Raw genomic sequence first — 21,571 nt, 5'->3', positions numbered from 1 at the left:
TTAGTCCCACTGATACAAAAAACAGAAAGGAGTAACTTCAAGGGCTCAAAAATATAAAACGGATTGGGACCAACTAGAGTTTAAATATGCATGAAGGGGGAACTCCCTGGAGGTCTGGTGGTTGGGACTCCACACCCTCACTGCCAATCCTTGGCCGGGGAACTAGATCCTGCAAGCCGCACGGCACGGCCAATAAGTAAATAAATATGTACAAAGAATCAGAAAACTATGTTTTGTTTAAACACATGAAGCCCAGTGAGATCAGGTAACTTGCCCAAGGTCCCTCAGCTGCTGTGAGAAATGGACGCCAGTGTCCTTTTGAATATTTTACTGAAATTAATTCATTTCACTTTCACAGATAAGGAAACTAAAGCAACTGAGATGGGTAAGTAATTGGCCGGAAGTCCAAAGCTGGGACTGGATCTAACCAGGCCGTTTACCTGCAGGGCCCACGCTTTCGTCAACTGTGCTCCCCTAACGCTCGAGCCCAAGGCTCCCCCCAACCCCAGACTTCCACACTGGTGCTTTTTCCTCAGTTTACAGCAAGAAGCAAATGGAAAAGGTTATTCTTGGTGTTTTCGTCAAGCAAATACACAAAGATGTGTTCATGAAACCCTTCAAAGAAAAAGGGAAGTAGAGAGGAAACAAATATGGAGGTAAAGGGACTCTTGTAGAATAAACGTAAGATAAAATGTAAGCGTAACCTTGGTTTTAGTGGTAGGAACGAAGTAAAAACCGCTTGGAGATCACTCAAAGAACCATTTCAAAGAGTGCAGCAGTGCTTTACCACGTCTGTATTAACCACATTTGCTTCGAGTTTTGTTCTGGTTCACACCAGTTACAAATTATTCTGCCACTTCAAGCAGTGTTTCACACGCAGGGTCACAGCGGCCAATGAACTTAACTGTTCCAGCCGAGGACACCGGGGCCGACTCCCAAGACCCCACTCCCTGGTAACTCAGAGACCCACGTCCCCTGGCGTGTACCAGCCAACCCGTATCATTACGATCTCTCTCTCAAGTATTCACCGGAAAAGACAAACACAGATACCTTGCTTCTCTACATTCAGTCAAACAGGGTACTAACGACCAAATGCCTCTTAGATCGCTATTAACCTAAAATAAGAAAAGAGAGGGAATTCCCTGGTGGTCCAGTGGTCAAAACTCCACACTTTCACCACCAAGGGCCCGGGTTCGATCCCTGGTCGGGGAACGAAGACCCACAAGCCTTGAGGCGCAGCCAAAAAAATAAAAATAAAACAAAAACAACAATAAACCCCAAAGAAAATACTGTGAGAGAGACTCAGAGAAGTAACTTTCCACCTAATGTGATGACCAAGACCACAAAGAATACATTTTAAACCCAGTGCAGTACACACGCACTCACACATAAAATAAACAGATCTCATGAAACACTAAACCAAACCCTTACTACACTGAAACTACTTCAGCTGCAAAACCCACTTAACTGATTTTAGATCACAAACTATGTGTCACCTCCCACACTCTGTTCTAACCAGTTCTGACCTAAAAGTTCCCAAGAGACAGTCTTCAAACGTCCTTGATGAAAACAAACATAAACTTTTTGAGGTCTGCAGTTCTTAAAACAGAGTTGAGAAGCTTCAAGTCGGAAAAAGTAGACAAAATTTTATTTATTTATTTATTTTTGGTACGCGGGCCTCTCACTGCTGTGGCCTCTCCCGTTGCGGAGCACAGGCTCCGGACGCGCAGGCTCAGCGGCCACGGCTCACGGGCCCAGCTGCTCCGCGGCAGCTGGGATCCTCCCGGACCGGGTCACGAACCCGCGTCCCCTGCATCGGCAGGAGGACTCCCAACCACTGCGCCACCAGGGAAGCCCCCAAAATTAATTTTATTCAAACTATTTAATATTATTACAGATGACATTTCCCCCAGTAATCTTTCATGTAATCTAAATGTTTCACAGTAAGTATTTAGGTTAGCACATGCCGCAGGAGAAAACCCAGGAGAAGCCCACCTCACGGTGGCCCCTTGCGGGCTCGCAGGCCTACTAGCAGCGGGAGCTGGGCTGTCCCGGCTCATACCCGGCTGTGCCTGACTGCTGCCCGGCAAAGACAGTCACCACCAAAACTCGAAGGAAACTTCAGACTCGAGAAGCGGAAAAACACACACTCTTAGGGACACATCTGAAAAGCTGATATTTGTAAAAATGTAATGTTTTCACAGAACACTTTTTCACACCATCATTTTTGTGAGCTACAGAAGCTGCTCTTCCATACTGTAATTGATGAAACTGAGGCTCAGCGAAGTTAAATGAATTCCCCCCAAAACTCAGGGCTAATATTTGGCAGAGCTGGGGCCACAAACAAATTGTGATTCCAATCTCAACTCCCACACTCTGGCCAGGGAAAAAATAAGGTAGAAGGCAAGCAAACAAGCGTGCGTGCACACACACACCCCCGCTACCCTGCAGTCCCAGTACCAACAGTAGCAGACAGTCACTCTCCACTTCTCTCTCTGGAAAGCTGGCCGCCAGCGGACATGTGCTCCTGACTGCGCCCCAGCGACCCCGGCCTCCTCCTGTCCGAGCCCCGTAACACAGCCACCTCACAGCACAGAACATGCCACCCCGCCCTGCCCTGAGCCCAAGGAGGGCCCATTTTACTCAGCTTCTGGGTGGCAGCGCCTAGCGGAGGGCACAGCATCCACAATCAGCTAAGGGTTACTGGGTAGAAAACCGACACTGTAACTGAGGAGCGCTGGGGGCTCAGTGTGCACAAAACTGAGAAGCAAAACCTTCCGAGGGACTTGCAGCTTCCCCGTGGAAGGACTTGGACGTCTCCACTCCACCCCGAAGTGGGTTAAAAAGCTGAATGACCAGAAATCTCAAAGACTGTAAGAGAAAAGAGGTGATGCCACAGGGCAAACCGCTGTCCCGAGGCTGGAGACGGATGGGCGGGGCTGAGGGTCACCAGGGGACCAGTCCCAGGGAGGCCCTGCAATTCTGAGGTTCACCTCTACCCCCCTGGCTCCCTGCTCCTGGGCGAGGGGGAAAATGAGCCCTGATCTTCCTGACAAGCTGTGCCCTCAGGGGGAACCAGTTAACCACAGTCTAACTGCCCAAGAGGAAGGGAAACACTCGCCGGCAGCCCACTTCAACCTTCCAGTCCTGCCCCACGTAAAGGAGGAGAGACACACAGAAACTCTGGCCAAATTCACGGGGGGCACAGGCTCACCCACAGAGCCTAGTCACAGGACTCCAACGCGCCCGCCACACACCTCGCCACCACGTCACTGAGGCCTATTTACCTTTTACCCAGGACATCATGTCTGGCTATCCAGAAAAAATGACAAGGCAAACCAAAGGGAGAAGAAAAACACGCACACATTTGAAAAGAGGGAGCAAGTATCAGAACCAGACGTGGTAGGGATGCTGGAACTATCGATCAGGAATTTAACACAACTATGATTAATTTGCTGAGGGCTCTAATGGATAAAGTAGACGGCACACAAGAACAGATGGGCAATGTCAGCAGAGATGGAAATCCTAAGAACCAAAAAGAAAAAAATGCTAGAGATTTAAAAACAACAACACTGGAACAGAAATGAAGAATGCCCCCCCCTTTCTTGGCCATGCCGAGCAGCTTGCAGGACCTTAATTCCCCAACCAGGGATTGAACCCAGGCCCTGGCAGTGAAAGCGCCGGTCCTAACCACTGGACCACCAGGGAATTCCCATGAAGAATGCCTTTGATGGGCTTATTATTAGATTCCACACTGCAGAGGAAAGAACCTCTTAGCTTGAAGATGTCTCGATAGAAACATCCCAAACTGAAAGGCAAAGACAACAAAGACGGGGGAAAGAAAACAACAGGGCATCCAAGGACTGTGGGACAACTACGCGAGGTGTAACACACACACCTGGAGCACGGAAGGAGAAGAGAGAAAGGAACAGGAGAAAAATATCTGTAACGATAATGACTAAGAATGTCCCTAAATTAACGTCAGACAGCAAACCACAGATTCAGGAAGCTCAGAGAACACCAAGTACAGTAAGTGTCCGAAGAACTGCACCCAAGCGTGTCATCCTCAAATTACAGAAATCAGAGGCAAACGAAAGATTCTTGACAAGTCAGAGGAAAAAGTATCTTACCTAGAGAGGAACAAAGGTAAGAATTACATCTAGCTTCTCATCAGAAACCAAGCAAGCAAGAAGAGAGTGGAGGGGAATATGGAAAGCATCGAGAGAAAAAACCTACTGACCTAGAATTCTGTTCCTGAGAAGTTATCCTTCGAAAATGAAGGAGAGGGTGTGGAGAACAGGGAACCCTCCTGCACTGTTGATGGGAATGTAAATTGCTACAGCCACTATGGAGAACAGTATGGAGGTTCCTTAAAAAACTAAAAATAGAACTACCATATGACCCAGCAATCCCACTACTGGGCATATACCCTGAGAAAACCGTAACTCAAAGAGTCATGTACCACAATGTTCATTGCAGGTCTATTTACAATAGCCAGGACATGGAAGCAACCTAAGTGTCCATCGACAGATGAATGGGTAAAGAAGATGTGGCTCATATATACAGTGGAGTATTACTCAGCCATAAAAAGAAACGAAACTGAGTTATCTGTGAAGAGGTGGATGGACCTAGAGTCTGTCATACAGAGTGAAGTAAGTCAGAAAGAGAAAAATAAATACCGCATGCTAACACATATATATGGAATCTAAACAAATGGTACTGATGAACCTAGGGGCAGGGCAGGAATAAAGACGCAGACATAGAGAACAGACTTGACGGGGAAGGGTAAGCCGGGACGAAGTGAGAGAGTGGCACGGACATATATGCACTACCAAACGTAAAACAGCTAGCGGGAAGCAGCCGCATAGCACAGGGAGATCAGCTCGGTGCTTTGTGACCGCCTACAAGGGTGGGATAGGGAGAGTGGGAGGGAGGCTTAAGAGGGAGGAGATATGGGGATATATGTATGCATATAGCTGATTCACTTTGTTGTACAGCAGAAACTAACACAACATTGTAAAGCAATTATACTCCAATAAAGATATTAAAAAAAGAAAGAAAAATAAAAATTAAGGCAAGACACGTGATCTTAAAAAGAAATGTATTAAGTTGTACAAGTAAGAATATACAAAAACCCACTGAATTCTACACTTCATATGGGTGACTGTGTGGTTGTGAATTATATCTCAATAAAGTAAACTATTCACAAACACACCACACACACACACACACAAAAAGGAGAAATAAAGATTTTCTCAGACAAGCAAAAATTGAAGGAATTGCTAGTAGACATGCCTTGTAAGAAATGTTAAAAGAAGTTCTTTAGAGAAGGATAATGATATAAGTCAGAAACGCAGATCTACACAGAGAAAGAGAGACCACTGAGGAAGAAGTAGGTGAAGGGAGAATAAAAACTTATTTTTCTTATTCTTAACTGATCTTCCAGATAACAGCTGCTCCAAGTAATAGCAGCAACCATGTATTCGATTATGTGTGCTTACACAAGTGGCATGAATGACAGCAATGACACAAGGGATGCTCTTACAAGGTACGCACTCACGCACAGCGCGCGTGAAGCAGTACAGCGTTACCTGAAAGTGGACTTGGATTAGCTGTAAATGTGTATGGCAAACTGTAGGGCAACCACTTAAAGAGGTAAAAAGAGAAATGTAATGGACATGCCAAGAAAGGAGAGAAAATGGAAACATATCCTCAATTAAAACCACAAAAGGCAGAAAAAGAGTGGGGGACAAAAACTGGAACAAAGAATAAGGGCAACACGTAGAAAACAATGACAAATATGATAGATATTCATCTAATTACATCAATAATTACTTTGGGGCTTCCCTGGTGGCGCAGTGGCTGGGAGTCTGCCTGCCTATGCAGGGGACACGGGTTTGAGCCCTGGTCTGGGAGGATCCCACATGCTGTGGAACAGCTAAGCCTGGGCACCACAGCTGCTGAGCCTGTACTCTGGAGACCGCAGGCCACAACTACTGAGCCTGTGTGCCACGACTGCTGGGGCCTGCACACGTAGAGCCCGTGCTCTGCACAAAGAGAGGCCACTGCAGTGAGAGGCCCATGCACTGCAGCGAAGAGTAGACCCCGCTCGCCACAACCAGAGAAAGCCCACGTGCAGCCAAAAATAAAAATAAATAATTTAAAAAATAATAATAATAATTACTTTGAACATCAATAGTCTAAACACACCAACTACAAGAAAGACATTGTCAGACTGGATGAAAAAATAAGATCCGACTGTCTGCTGTGTCTAAGAAACTCGCTTCACGTAAAGACACAGACGCGTTAAGAGTAAACTGACCATGCAGACACTCGTCAGAGGCAAGTGGCAGCAGCCACCAGCCGGGCCCTCTAGTTGTTGCCCGCGGCCGCCAGGCGTTTACACTGCTTCCTCGTCACAGGGGAGTTTCAACTGCAGAAACGGTACATTCCACTATCAGACAAAGAGAAGGAAAAGATGACAAGAGAACCGTTCAAACCATTTAAGTACCAAAACCTAAAAGGTGCAGCTTTCTTGAGTGGTAAGAGGAGAGGAATGTTCACGGAAGACGTGCTCATCTGTGTGTCTGCTGTCCCACTGAGGGTCAGGACAGGGTCTGGGGGCCCTGGAAACAACCCACTGCTACCTGGAAAAACCTGACAAGGACCTTGGCTGTGCACTTGAGCTTGATACCATCCCTAATTCTGAGAAGGTTTACTGTATTTTGGATGGGTTTCTTTTGGGAGGGGAAACATTCAAGAAAAGTGTCCCTAAAGCAAGTGAGCAAGCTGATCTGGTACAGGGGCCACGTCATGAGTGCTTCAATGTCCCCATGGACCAAGTGACCACTCATCCTGTGTGCGGAATTCACAGAGGAAACAAAGCTGATATGCTGATGAAAGAAAATATCCTCAGCTTGGTGACTGATTATCTTGTATAATAATAGAACATTTCAGGGACTTTCCTGGTGGCGCACTGGTTACGAATCTGCCTGCCAATGCAGGGGACACGGGTTCGAGCCCTGCTCCGGGAAGATCCCACGGGCTGCGGAACAGCTAAGCCCGTGCGCCACAACTACTGAGCCTGCGCTCTAGAGCCCGCGAGCCACAACTACTGAAGCCCGCGCGCCTAGAGCCCATGCTCTGCAACAAGAGAAGCCACCGCAATGAGTAGCACACGCACTGCAATGAAGAGTAGCCCCCGTGCGCCACAACTAGAGAAAGCCCGCGCGCAGCAACGAAGACCCAACGCAGCCAAATAAATAAAATTAAAAAAAAAAAACAGAACATTTCCGAACCAACACCTTTACAACTGTAATTTTTTCCCCTGTTCTTATTCCTCTTTTCTGTTTTATTTTCGTTCTATATATGATCTTGATATAGCTTCTTCCTGCTCACAACTGGTTTAATTTCTTCTTGAAAATATATGACCAATGACTGTTTTGAGTAGTATTTCATACTAAACACACACACATCATTTATAAACCATCTGTGATTGATATTGTAAGAGGAAAACCTAGCAATCGTTAAAATGTTTACCAAAGAAAATTTAGCTGAAATGTTAGGTCGAATCCTCAGTGCCATAATATAGTGTGGTTTGGTCTTCAAAGTGCTGGGGAAAAACCCTACAAAACTATATTTAGTTGATTACACTACAGTCTATATGAGCTAATGTGTTCTAATATATCACATAGAAGTGTATTTGGAAATAAAAGAAGAAAGTAAAGTCTGTACTATTATATAATATTCAAGGTAAAACACTCACAGCTTTTAAGAAATTTGCAATGCCACACTTACTGAATCACATTTATGCTATACAACGATACCGAACAATCCCTTGAACTATCAGAAAGCTATGTCAGAAAAGGCTTTTCCCCAATATCTATTGCTCAATAGTAAGCCACCTTCTCAAAGTATTAATGAGGTTTATTTATATAGTTAAAGTTCTAATATTGTTTAAATACTAATATTTTACTAGTTATTGTTTTATAATCTAGTAAGTCTTCATTTAGATACTTAATGCTTTGTTAAGTATGGTTTTATATTTCTAAGTATTTAAACCTTTAATTTGATCATTGTTGTGTACACTTTTAATGAAACATGGGGACCTCCCTGGTAGTCCAGTGGGTAAGACTCTGTGCTCCCAATGCAGGCGGCCCAGGCTCCATCCCTGGTTGGGGAACTAGATCCTGTATGCATGCCACAACTAAAAAGTCTGCATGCCACAACCAAGATCCCACATGCCACAAGACCCGGTGCAGCCTAAATAAATAAATATTTAACGAAACATGGAACATATTTTATTATAAAGGGGAAAGTACCAAATACTTCACTGTTTATATCCAGAGAGTTTAAAGCCTGAGATAAGAAAGCTATCATTAAACAACAAATTCAAGAGATGCTCAAACTGGTTTACCACTGAAAGAAGACCTGTGAAAATATGTTAGGCAGGTATGCAGATTGGTTGTCTCCCTCCTTGCCACTCTCACCGCACATCACATCTGAAGCACCCGGATGGGTCATCAAATGAGAAATTTAGCATTACACACTGAGAGCACTGGAAACACTGGTCTTCACGTTTCCATTTTCCCTCTCCCAGCCCTGCAGCATGTTACTCACCTGCTTTTAATGCTACACAAATATTCACAGTCTCATGCCTATTTGCTTTGGATGCTGTGTGCCGAGCTGTAACAAGATGTTGTTTCTTTTGTTACCTGTATACAGCTGCTTGCTTTAAATTAGTAGATTCTCAAATAGCTTTCCCTGCATGTCTAAAATACAAATACTGCATGTTAAAGGAAGGAAGGAAGGGAGGGAGAGGGAGTAGCTACATTAATTTCACACAGAGCAGATTTCAGAGCAAGGAAACTTATCAGGGATGAAGAGGGGTGTTATATAATGATAGAGGGGTTAAACCTCCAAGAAGATGTAATAGTCTTTGATATGTACACACCTAACCAAAGAGCTGCAAGAGAAACAGATGAATCCACCAAGACAACGGGAGACTTCAACAGCCTCCACCAGAAATAGACAGCTCCAGCAGGCAGACAACCAGCAGGGTACGATAGACGTCTACAGACTACTTCTATCCAACCACAGCAGGACACACCTGCTTCCCAAGCTTACGTGGAATATTCACCCAGACCAACTTCTGGGACATGAAACATACCTTAACAAATTTAAAAGAACAGAATTATACTATGCCTGCTCTCAAACCGCAATGGAATGCAACTAGAAATCAATAACAGAAAGACAGCTAGAAAATCCTCAAGTACTTGGAGATTAAACAATATATTTCTAAATAACACATGGGTCGAAGAATAAATCTCAAGAGAAATTTAAAAAATCTTTTGAAGTAAATTAAAATACAACATATTAAAATTTGTGTGAGACAGTGAAAGCAGTGCTTAAGTGGAAAGTTACAGCATTGAATGCATATATTAGAAAAGAAGAAAGATCGAAAATCAATCACCTAAGCCTCCACCTTAGGAAACTAGAAAAAGCAGAGTCAATTAAATCCAAAGTAAGCAGAAGAAAAGATAATAATAAAAATAGAGCAGAAATCAATGAAATTGAAAATAGGAAATCAATAGAGAAAATCAACAAAGCCAAAAACTGGTGCTTTGGGAAAATAAAATTAATAAGCCTCAGGACTTCCCTGGTGGTGCAGTGGTTAAGCATCCACCTGCCAATGCAGGGGACACGGGTTCAAGCCCTGGTCCAGGAAGATCCCACATGCTGCCGAGCAACTCAGCCCGTGCACCACAACTACTTAGCCCACGCCCTAGAGCCCGCAAGCCACAACTACTGAACCCGCAAGCCACAACTATTGAAACCTGCGTGCCTAGAGTCCGTGCTCCGCAACAAGAGAAGCTACCGCAATAAGAAGTACATGCACCACAACGAAGAGTAGCCCCTGCTCGCCACAGCTAGAGAAAGCCCACACGCAGCAATGAAGACCCAACACAGTGAAAAATAAAGTAAAATAAAATGAAAAAGGAACTACAGACCCACACATTGCATAGACTTAAAGACAGGATATTTTTGAGACATTTGGAAATTTGAATGCTAACAGGATATTTGATGATATGAAGAAATTATTTTTAATTTTTTTTGTGATGTGACAATGGTATTGTGATTTAAAATAAAAAAAGAACCTTTATTTTTCAGAGACACATAGTGAAATCTTTACAGATAAAATTATAGGATGTCTGGATTTTGCTTCAAAATACTACTGTATTAAGAGGGGAAGTGATTAGGATGTGAATAAAGCATAACTGGCAGTAAATTAATGACTGCTAGGACTAAGTGATGGGGGTTCATTATACTCTCGTATCTGTTTTCATATATATACAAAATTCTCCAAAAGAAAACTTTTTAAAAAAGTAGTGTAAGAGAATTAAAAAAATTAAAATCCACTGTACCTTCCTCCAAAAAAAGAAAATATGAATAGCTCTATGCCAACAAATCTGAAAATTTAGGGATAATATTCTAGAAAGATTATCAAAAGTTGACAAGAAAAAACAGAAACCTTCCCTCAAAGAAAATAGCAGGTGGTTTTGAAGGAATGTTATAGGAAGCAAGGCACAGATGATCTGAGTCTCATACAAACAGTTCCAGAGTACAGAAAAGGAGGAACCATTCTTCCCAACTCTAAATTCTTTTATGAAGCCAGCACACCCTTAAAACTGAAACCAAACAAGAAAAAGTACAGGCCAACCTCACTCATCGGGACTGATACAACTAAATGGTGGAACAATTAAAGGAAATTTAACTCACATTAACATCAGAAAAGACAAGGATGGGTTCTAATACCAATTCTGTTAATATGGTGATGCTTAGTGCAATACATTTTTTTAAAAAGATAGACTCATCAAGAAAAAAAAACTGACATTATTCACACATGGTGTGATTTTCTATGTAGAAAATCCAAAGGAGCCCAGAGATAATCAGAATAATAAGATAGCTGGACAAATCTGCTGGATGTAAAGTCAATGCGGAAAAGCCAACTTGACAAAGGAGCCATAGTTATGCACGATGTTAACACTAGGGGAAACGGGGTGAAGGGCATGTGGGGATGCTTTATCTTTGTAACTTTCTTGTAAATCTAAAATTATTCCTAAATAATCTTATTTTAATAAATAATTTTTAAAATTAAGAAGTCTGACAATATTAAGTGTTGGGGAGGAGGTACAACAACAAAAGTTCTCATATTTAAAAAGAAAAACTCTTATATGCTGTTGACAGAGGGCAAGCTGGAAACCACTGTGGAAAACACTTTGGCATCATCTTGTAAATTAGAACATGTCTATACTCTTGGAACCAGAAATTCTACTCCCAAGTATATACCCAGAGAAACTCCTGCACATATGGATGAGACTCTTTCCAACAGCAAAAAGGAAGAAATGTCTACTGGCAAGCCTGTAGATAATAAACTACAGATAAATTGTGACATATTACACATGGAAACCAAACGCCCATCAACACATCAACTTGGATCATGTGTTCTCAAAGGGGATGAAGTTGAGGGTTAAAACTGGTCTGGGGAGATGTGAGCAATCTTAGATATTACAAGGCCTGTGGCCCTCCAAAAGGCCCCAGTACATAAACAGACCTATATCTGTGCTTTTAAAATTTCACGTGGGGAGGAAGGAGATGATAAGGATAAAAATGTCTAAAAAGGAACCTTAGGGGAGTGATAATGAAAAAAAAGTTGACAAACAATGACCTAGGTGAATCTTAAGAATACAACACCGGGGCTTCCCTGGTGGTGCAGTGGTTGAGAGTCCGCCTGCCGATGCAGGGGACACGGGTTCGTGCCCCAGTCCGGGAAGATCCCACATGCCGCGGAGCGGCTGGGCCCGTGAGCCATGGCCGCTGAGCCTGCGTGTCCGGAGCCTGTGCTCCGCAACGGGAGAGCCCACAACAGTGAGAGGCCCGCATACCGCAAAAAAAAAAAAAAGAATACAACACTGAATGAAAACAGCAAGTTACAGAAGAATACATATGATACTATTTACATAAAGTTCCAAACATACAAAATAATATACTGTCTAAGGATATATACATATTAAAACTATAATTCAGAATAGAAGTTGCCCTTGTGAAGTAGGTAGGAACATGTGGATATCTAGGAGGGGTATATAAGGAGACTCAAAAGTGTTGGCTGTGTTCTTCAACTGGGAGAGTAAATACATAGGTGTTCAATTATTATTCCTCACCTCTAAAGTGTAAGTATATAAAAGTTATTATATGCTTATTATATATTTTTCTCAGTATATGTTATTATATACTTTTATATACTAAGTATATAGAAGTTATTTATATACTTTTTGCTAGTATGAAATGTTTCATAGTTATAACCACTTAAAAATACCATACATGGGGACTTCCCTGGTGGCACAGTGGTGAAGACTCTGCACTCCCAATGCAGGGGGCCCACGTTCGGTCACTAGTCAGGGAACTAGATCCCACATGCATGCTGCAACTAAGAGTTCACATGCCACAACTAAGGAGCCCGCATGACACAACTAAGGAGCCCATGTGCCGCAACTAAGGAGCTGGCGAGCTGCAACTAAGGAGCCCACCTGCTGCAACTAAGACCCAGCGCAACCTAATAAATAAATAAATATTTTAAAAAAACACATGAATTTAGGAGTAAAATCTTAATTTAACTTAAACTGCAAGAATAGTCTTTCCATTGATCACCATCCAATCACAATATTAAATAACACTGAACAATAATGTTAATGATATTTAACCTATGCTTTTAAAAACAACCATGAGGGGCTTAATTTTATTTTTCTTTTAAGATGATTAAAAAAAAAAAAACCAAAAAAAGCTTGAAAGCGCATACCCAGCCACCTTGCTGAATGATGTACTCGGCAGCATGGTCCTCCAGGAAAGTCACACCGAACTGCAGCAATGCACTCAAAGGTTCTTGACCACGTCTTGTCAACTCCAAAAGCATTTGCCGTAGCAAAATCAGAGGCACCAAAACCTTTAAGGCAAAGATGAGAGAGTAAAAAACAAACTGAAATTCTTACCGTTCATTTTATATGTTCAACTACTAGAAAATACACTCCAGTGTATCATAATGGAACTCCATTTTTATTATAATAAAGGAAATAAAATAGTGACCCCTACTGGAATTTTTGAGAATAATGCGTGTATGTTTTATACCACGGGGTGGTAGAAATAATATTATATGAAAACAACCGGGCCTGTGTGTGTGTGTGTGCACGCGCGCGTGCGTGTGTAACAACATATGTACAGGAAATTCACTGAAGCATTATTTATAATAGCAAAAGACCGGAAACAACCCAACAGACCAAATTTTGGTCATCCAGTAAAATATCAAGTAGTTGTTAAAAAGCGTAAGATCGTCCACTGCCCAACTACCAAGATTTACTTTCAGTGAAAAAAGATAAAGGAGAGCATGTACAATAATGGTACCATTATTATTAACATTACTGTTAACAGAACAAAACATCTACACACACGTTTGTATAACCCTATAGTATTTTTGAAAAATACCTAAGAAACTGGTGATAGTGGTAGCCTAAAAAGAGGAAAACTAGGTAAGTGGTGACAAGGGTGGGAAAGTATTTTCAAGTGTATGTCTTCTGTACTTTGTGCATTTTGTACCATGGCCTTTTATTCTATTTGAAAACAAGAACTTTCAAAATTATGAGCTATCTTATACAAGTCATCAAAAACAGAGGTGTTATCATCACTCCTAACAACCTTATGGCTCAATATTTTAAAATCATAAAAATTTATTTCCGAGACTAACTAGAGTCCCTTTCCTTCCAAATAAAACCCCTGCATACTGAAAAGAACTAAGTACTTTCAATTAACTGTCTGCAGGCAGTCTCTTCTGTCTAAATCATCAAGAGGTCTCCACACAACTGGGAAGGACCGTGAAAGGAAATGAAACCAATTCCAATTTCCTGTCACTGACCTGCCAAGGTCATAGCTGAGGGATTACAACACATTTCTGCAGAAGAGGACAAACAGAAAAGACAATGAGTTTATATCCTTACTAATATTCTTTGGGGTTTTTTTTTTTGTTTGTTTGTTTTAAGTAAAAGCAGCCCTGAAGGAATCTCTATCAAGGTCTGAAAGAAAAATGCGAAAAACACACATCTTCACTTTTTGATATTCTAAAAGAACTCCAGCCCAAAATGCAGTAAAAACCCCTTCTTAGCACCAATGGAGGGGTATAGAGCTATAAAGAAGGCTGTGTTAGGCTTTTTCTACAATCAGAAACCTGTAACACTTTTGAAAACAGAAATGAACACGGCTGTTCATCCAGCCTAGTATTCTGTCTCAGCTGGAGCAGGAGAGGAGCTTGTGAACCAGCCCTACAGATTCACATCACACCAGCTCCAAAGGCCTGGGACGTTCCATACCTCAAAACATTCTCATTTCCCATAATAATCTATGAACATGCATATTTTAAAGTTATTCATGTTTAAGCTCTATTACCTCTTAAAAAAATGAGTTGCAAAAATTTCATACTTGCTATATAAAAATAATACTCTTATTTGTTCCAAATTTACCTCTTTCATGTATCAAATGTAGCTGCCCCCGTTCTACTATGTAATAATCTAGAGATAAATCTGTAATCCTCTTTCACTACTGTCTTTAGTCCTTAACCATATTCCCTCTCATTCACTATACTTTTTACGCTGAAATCTACTAATTTAGTCCGTTCTTCACATAGCAATTCCTCCACTGTTTTTATCGTTTAAGTTATCCTTTCCTGGATCTTCTCCATCAATTCCACATTTTATATCATGTGTACACCTGATATCTAAACCTAATCCATTGATTAGGTTTGAATGCCTTTGAAATATCTGCTTCAAAATAAAGTTTAAGAGACAACGAGACATTATGTGTCACTCCGTGTGATGCCACAGGAAATAGAGACCACCACCACTGACACGGGCTTGCCACAAAGATTAAACCTGAATATGATCAGGCCTCTAGAGCAACCTACCAATGGAAAGGAGATACAGTCGGCCCTTGAACAGCATGGGCCGGATACTGAGAGCTAACTATAAGTGATACACTGAGTTTTCCCAACAGTAAATACTACAGTACTACCCCATCCGCAGTTTGGTGAATCCACAGACGCAGAACTGCAGGTATGGAGGGATGCATGTATGAGGACAGGAGGGCCGACTTTAAGTTATATGAACATTTGCAGCTGGAGGGAGGGTCGGTGCCCCTAACCCCTGCATTGTTCAAGGGTCAGTTGTGCATGTTAGCTGGCATCTCAGTGATTCAGTCAATAAAATCCAGGAGGTAGAAAATTTAACAGAACAAATAATCTGTAAGTAATTAGAGAAAAAAAAAAAAAACCCAAGAGGAAGAGTAAGTCTGCAAATTAAGAGATTTAGGTCACATATTATGTGATCATATGTACATGAAATGCGCCCGGAACAAGCAAATTCATAGAGACAGAGTCAAGCCATATGGCCAGGGGCTGGAAGGAATAGGAAATGGGGAGTGACTACTCTAAGGTATGGGGTTTCTTTCAGGGAAGATAAAAATGTTCTGGAATTAGACAATGGAGATGGCTGCACAACTCTTGATTGTACTAAAAACATTAAACTGTATATTTCAGAAGGGTAAATTTTATGGTATATGAATTATAGTTCACAAAAATCTTTAAGGATGAGACATATCAACCAAATACAATGCATGAGCCTTGTCTGGATCTCGATTCAAACACATCAGCTTAGGAAAAGACCTTTGTGAAACAACTGGGAAAATCTGAATACTGAATAAATAGACTATGTGCTGATATTAGAATGACTGTTAATACCTGAGGTAATAACGGTATTCTCAGTTGTTAAAAAAGGGATATAATTATCCCTGGAAATACATACTAATGTATTTATGAGGTGTGCTTCAAGGTAATCTACGGTACACAGTGTGGGGAACAGATGAAACAAGACCAGACACATACTGAAAGCCGCTGAGGCTGAGGGACGGACACGGGTTTGTTACATTATTCGCTCCGCTTTGTGCACGCCTGACATTTTAATAATGAAAGATTTTAAAAGATGAGTGATGTAATATGCCAGTAAAACTTAACCAAGGCAAACAGTTCACTCCTCTCTAAAGTCTGTTTATTACATGTGAGCACTGTGCCCTAACACTCTAGCCTTTCCCTTTAATGGCCATTCTCCCCTTTTTCTATAAGCAGTTAAGTTCATAGGAAAACCAATTCCCATGAGGAAAAATAAAAGAAAATTAAAGAATAACCTACAATTCTGAGATAACTATTATTTAATGTTTTGGCACACATTCCAATTATTTTTCTTGGCATATACATACTATACAGCCTACATTTATACATGTACTTTAAAAAAATCATTCTATTAATATGGGTTTGTGACAGCTTTATTCCTCCACTTCTTTTGATCTATTTAAAGAGCATTATACCAAGATGCTTTTAAAATCCCTATACAGATAAACTGACATTCAGCTTGGAAACTTGACATGCTTGTGGACATTTTTTTTATTTGAGTCTTATGTACCTACCAGATAGCCATATTCATGTAATGATGCTATATCAGAATTTTGCAAACATTCATGCAAAACATAAAATGCAAAATATGGGCTAATTGCTTAAATAAGCCAATCTGATTTTGACTGGGGTGGAAAGAGGCATTTCAGTTTCCTATCATAATAAGCCAGGTTCTTTTTAGTCCTAAAGGACTTAGGAGAGTAATACCGGATTCATCAGAGCAAGTCATATTCTAATTGGCATGCTTCATTTACAGGAGGTATTCAAGCCACAACCTTGGCAAGATGAGGGACTAAAATGAAGCAGGGAATGGGAAAAAAGGATGGGTGAAGAGGGAGAGTAAAGACTGGGGTTTACGCCAATTTTTTAGGATAAGCATAGGATGGGGGGCGGGGGGGGGGGGGGGAAGGCCGGGAGACATACGAGAGTTGATTGTGACAGTCCTAGACAAGGGTGACAGGAAAAGAACATAAAATAGGGGGAGAAGGCGAGTCATATTAGGTATCTAAATATTTGTTGTTTGATATGCTAAGAAATATATCATAGCCAAGCTCATTGTTATTTATAAAACGAGAGGTTTGTTTTATTCCACGAAAGCGAATGAAACAGTCAGCTATTTTAACACATTTTTTACAGCTAAGTAACATACTAAAACTCCATAATAGTGACTATTTGGTAACAAGGTTCCATGTGTTAAATCTAACATAATAGCCACTGCTTACAGAGTGCTTACTATGGGTCCAGACACTGCACTGAAATAAGCACTGAACCACACATTATGTCACCCAGCTCTAATAAAACTTCTGAAGTTAGTGGCATCGTCTCCACTCCACATATGTGAAAACGAAGACTTCGAGTGCTTAATCTACCTGTCCAAAGATATGCACCTAGTCGGTGGCAAAGCTGATACGGAAACAAGTCCGATTACAGGCCTATGATGCTAATGATTATGCTACAATGCCTCCAAAGCCTGTATTAAGGTGAGTAAAAATAACATACATCAATTAGGTACCTAAGGTCACACAGTCTGGTTCACAGTGGTGACAATTCTGAGTAGAGGTGGCTATTTATAAAAATAACTGTACTGCACTTTCTCATCCCTAGCACCACATCACTAAGGGCCAGACTTCCTCCTCAGTGAGCTGGACCACCCCATACCGCATCCCCTGAGACTCGCCCCGGCAAGGTGACAAGTGGGTAATACAGCCTGAGACAATGGATCAGCAGCATGGTTCAGTGGAAGAACACTGAGGCTGGAATCAAAAGATCTCAGCTCCAGTGCTGGTTCCAAAATGTACGAGTCAAGGGGTCTTAAGCAAGTACTTTAACTTTTTTTTTTCCTGATTAATCACCTGACCTAACTAACTAGCTAACTAAACAACAAAACGAAAGTTAATAAAATTCATTCTGCCATCCCTGAGGGATGGCTGTAATGCTCAGATGGTACCCCTGTAAGAACCACAAGAAGCTGTGTCCCCAAAACATACTCACCTGTGAACAAATGACCACCTGGATAAAAATGTCACATCTAAGGCAGAGAAATGAAGAGATCATGGGAAATTCAGGACAGATGGGAAGGCAGATGGCACAACTATGGAACATGTGGTTCTGCGCCAGCCTTAATCAGAAACACTGCATAACACAGCTGGATTTATGCATTAAACAACAAGCTCTAACAGTTTTCTCTTGTACGATGCTATCAATCCCTCCTGTACTTTATCACTAACACACTAAAATCTTGTAAGAGAAAAGATAACTTGGTTTATACCTTATTCCAGCCGCTGGCATGAACTGTGGTCTCCACTGTACATTCCCGATATGCCTGATATGTCAATGGCCTGTAGAGATTTTTTTAAAAAGTCTGTGTCACAAAGAAGGAAAATTCTAAATTTCCAGATAAATAAACATACAGTCACTACTTTGCTGTTGAACTTTTTGCTAAAGTAACACAGATTTTTCAATATATAGTTTTCTGTGAGACATGGCTTTTAACATTTGGTATGCATTTTTCTTTAAGCATTCTCTACAGGCTGAGATTTATGCTACCAGCTTGGGAAAGCAGTTTACAACATAAAAAGAGAAAAATATAAAATAACAAATTTTTTACAATTGCTTGAAACTTATCCAACAAGGCTTCTATGTTGGAGATAAATATAAACACTTGGGTTTTTAATACAGAATCAAGTAATAACAAATAACAAAAATTATCTCATTAATAAAATTGAAAGAACAAGTTAAACTTTTTTAACAAGTTAAAGGCAAACAATGTAAAATATTTAAAAATTAAAGAGACACTGTCACTGGAAGACTTTTCAAACTGGGGACATAAGTTGGAATAAGCAAGGTCAATAAATGAGCTCTATTTTTAACCTGGAGTCTTGTGACACCCACCCCTGGGGCGAGGCTCTCCTTCTGATTATTCCTGTCACACAGACACGCATTTACTGAGGGGATGGGCGTGAGTGCTGCATTCTCAGCGTGGGCCCATGTGCAAATTAACACCAATGACAAAGACACTCCATAGCAACTTACACAGGAAGGCACCAAGGCTCTTGGACAACAGATTAGTAAGGATTTACCTCCCCCCACCGCCTTTTGTTGGCAAAGAATTAACATATATGTAAAAAAGGAGAGGCGTCTTGCTTTTATAGGATTTTAAAATCCATTCCAAAGGCATTTTCTGCTCTGACCGCCCCGGGTCTGTGATCTCTTCAGCCTATGAATATTTAAGATTGATAACAGGTACACTTACTGGTAGCCTATTGCTATGTTTTATATTTTTATACATTTGTGTTTTATATTCTATTGCATACTAGGAAACTGAAGCTCAGAAAAGCTAAGAGACTGTCCCAAATCCACAGGGCTGCAAGCAGCAACAGAGGAATAGCAATTCACACCCAGTTAGTGCTGGCTCCAAGGGACACGCCGCTGCTCCTAGGATTTTGAAATGGGCCGTGATACACTGATGCCCCATGTAGCCAAGGAGCATCTGGACCAGGGTAATGAGGTCCAATAATCCTCATTATTATTGAGGAACACACCAGACTGCAGAGACTCCCTAAAAATAAAGAACCTACGACATCTCACCAATAATTTTTATAATAAATACATGTTCCAACTATAATATTTTTAACACATTGAGTTAAATAAAATATATTTAAAATCTGTATTTAATATCTTTATGTGGCTGCTAGAAAATTTCTAACTACATACATGTGACCTGCATTTTATCTGCTGGACAGCGTGTGGCTCTAGATGTTTCAGAAAACAGTTCTGATGACACAGGTATAGTTCTTTTCTGTAAGCCAATATAACGTAACAGCACAGTGACACTGAAGGAGTTAAGATATGAGGGATGACCGTCTTAATAAGATGTTATGTGCGACCTTCCTGCTACCGCACTGCCATTAAAGTAAGCGTAGAACTGTTTGAAGACCGGGGCGACACACTAGGTGGTTGTAACACAGGCCTGAAGCAGACACGCTACCGTCTAACCTGCCTGTTGCTCCCTGCAGCTCTGCTTGCGTGCATCAGTCCCTTCATGTCCTTTCCTGAACTGCCTGCTGTGCTGTGCACCACGCCAGTCCTTACGCGGAGTCTATCAGGCTGAAGTACTTTAGCATCCTTCAGAATGAAACGGGATTTGAAACATTATACGTACACACATATATGCACATAAAAGATCCAGCAGATTAAAACACTCAAAGGAAATCTTTTTTTTTTTTGCGGTACGTGGGCCTCTCACTGCTGCGGCCTCTCCCGCTGCGGAGCACAGGCTCCGAACGTGCAGGCTTAGCGGCCATGGCTCACGGGCCCAGCCGCTCCGCGGCACGTGGGGTCTTCCCGGACCGGGGCACGAACCCGCGTCCCCTGCATTGGCAGGCGGACTCTCAACCACTGCACCACCAGGGAATCCCTCAAAGGAAATCTTAAACGTAGAAAAATAAGTAGTTAAAAAATCAGCCCTATCTGATGAGCTACTTGAACTCAGCAAAGAAGAAAGGGGAGGGGAAAACTCTTCTTTTCTTTTGGCTGCACGGTACAGCTCACAGAATCTTAGATCCCCCGACCAGGGATCGAACCTGTGCCCTCGGCAGTGAAAATCTGGTGAAGTCCTAACCACTGGACTGCCAGGGAATTCCAGGGGGAAAACTTGTCAGATTGCTGGTGCTTGGCTGTATGAAGAGTTCAGGATTAGTTTCCCTACTTTAACAAAACTGTTTGGGGGAATAAGTAGTATTTTCCACCTTAAAAATACTGCCATCAACCTGTATAATACTTCTAGTTCATCATCAGTTATTTTCAGGATATTAATAACTTTTTGAAGTTGTTAAGCTTTTGGGGAAGACAAAACAAATATTCATCCAAGACTGTATTTTTTAAAATACAATTTACTTTGCAGTGAAAAGATCAATTTGTCCTGTAGATCATGAAAAGGACTCCAAATACATATACTATTATACTGTTCTTCACATACATTGTACATATATGAAACTATAATGCTGTTCTTTGGAGAGCTCGCAATATCCCAGTAAAGTGGAAATGAACAGAGAAGCTAGGACAGAGGGAGATGACTTGACACAAATAGTCTGCATCAAAGCTGGAGGCCACTTTTTGCCTTATGCTTCTCAGTTACTTTACTCCCAGTCCCAACTGCTTTTACAAGTTCTTTATGTTTGTATTGGCCAAAGAGTAGGCTCCTTCAAATCTAAGATGAAAGCTAAATATACAAACTCCATGCAAGTATGGCTGTTCTGGCTTAAGCAGAGTGGAGCGGGCCTCACCTCCTCACAGCACTCTGAAAGCCTCCTCACAGCACTCTGAAAGCCACTGCTGTGCCACCAGATTTCCTGTCTCAGTTTTACTTCCCCACACCCAGAATCTTCTCTCCACATTTATTTTTAAACTTTCTATGTATAAAGTTAAGAAAATCCAAATATGATTTTCATTTCACTGTTTCTTATGTATAGCTGGGATTTTTACATTTGCTCATGTCACCAAAATATGCGGAAACAAACTGAATCATCC

General features: G+C 41.4%; 1 protein-coding gene across 3 annotated transcripts in view; it reads right to left on the bottom strand.

Annotated features, from left to right (window-relative positions):
- The window catches only part of BCL2L13 (BCL2 like 13), a 65,913-nt gene that overhangs the window by 4,009 nt on the left and 40,333 nt on the right, over positions 1 to 21,571 (bottom strand). For 2 of the 3 annotated variants that reach the window (XM_032646830.1, XM_032646829.1), the window contains 2 exons: positions 18,312 to 18,381; positions 12,857 to 13,000 (listed from right to left, as the gene is read on the bottom strand). In XM_032646830.1, the coding sequence (XP_032502721.1) occupies positions 12,857 to 13,000; positions 18,312 to 18,381 (214 nt within the window). Of the gene's footprint in view, positions 1 to 12,856; positions 13,001 to 18,311; positions 18,382 to 21,571 lie in introns of those variants that run through there. The other variant, XM_032646831.1, reaches the window with a different exon arrangement.

The sequence above is a fragment of the Phocoena sinus genome, chromosome 10, assembly GCF_008692025.1.
Source record: "Phocoena sinus isolate mPhoSin1 chromosome 10, mPhoSin1.pri, whole genome shotgun sequence".
In the NCBI taxonomy this organism is placed as follows: domain Eukaryota; kingdom Metazoa; phylum Chordata; class Mammalia; order Artiodactyla; family Phocoenidae; genus Phocoena; species Phocoena sinus.
The sequence above is the reverse complement of the archived record's forward strand: the minus strand, read 5'-3'. Positions and strand labels throughout refer to the sequence as shown.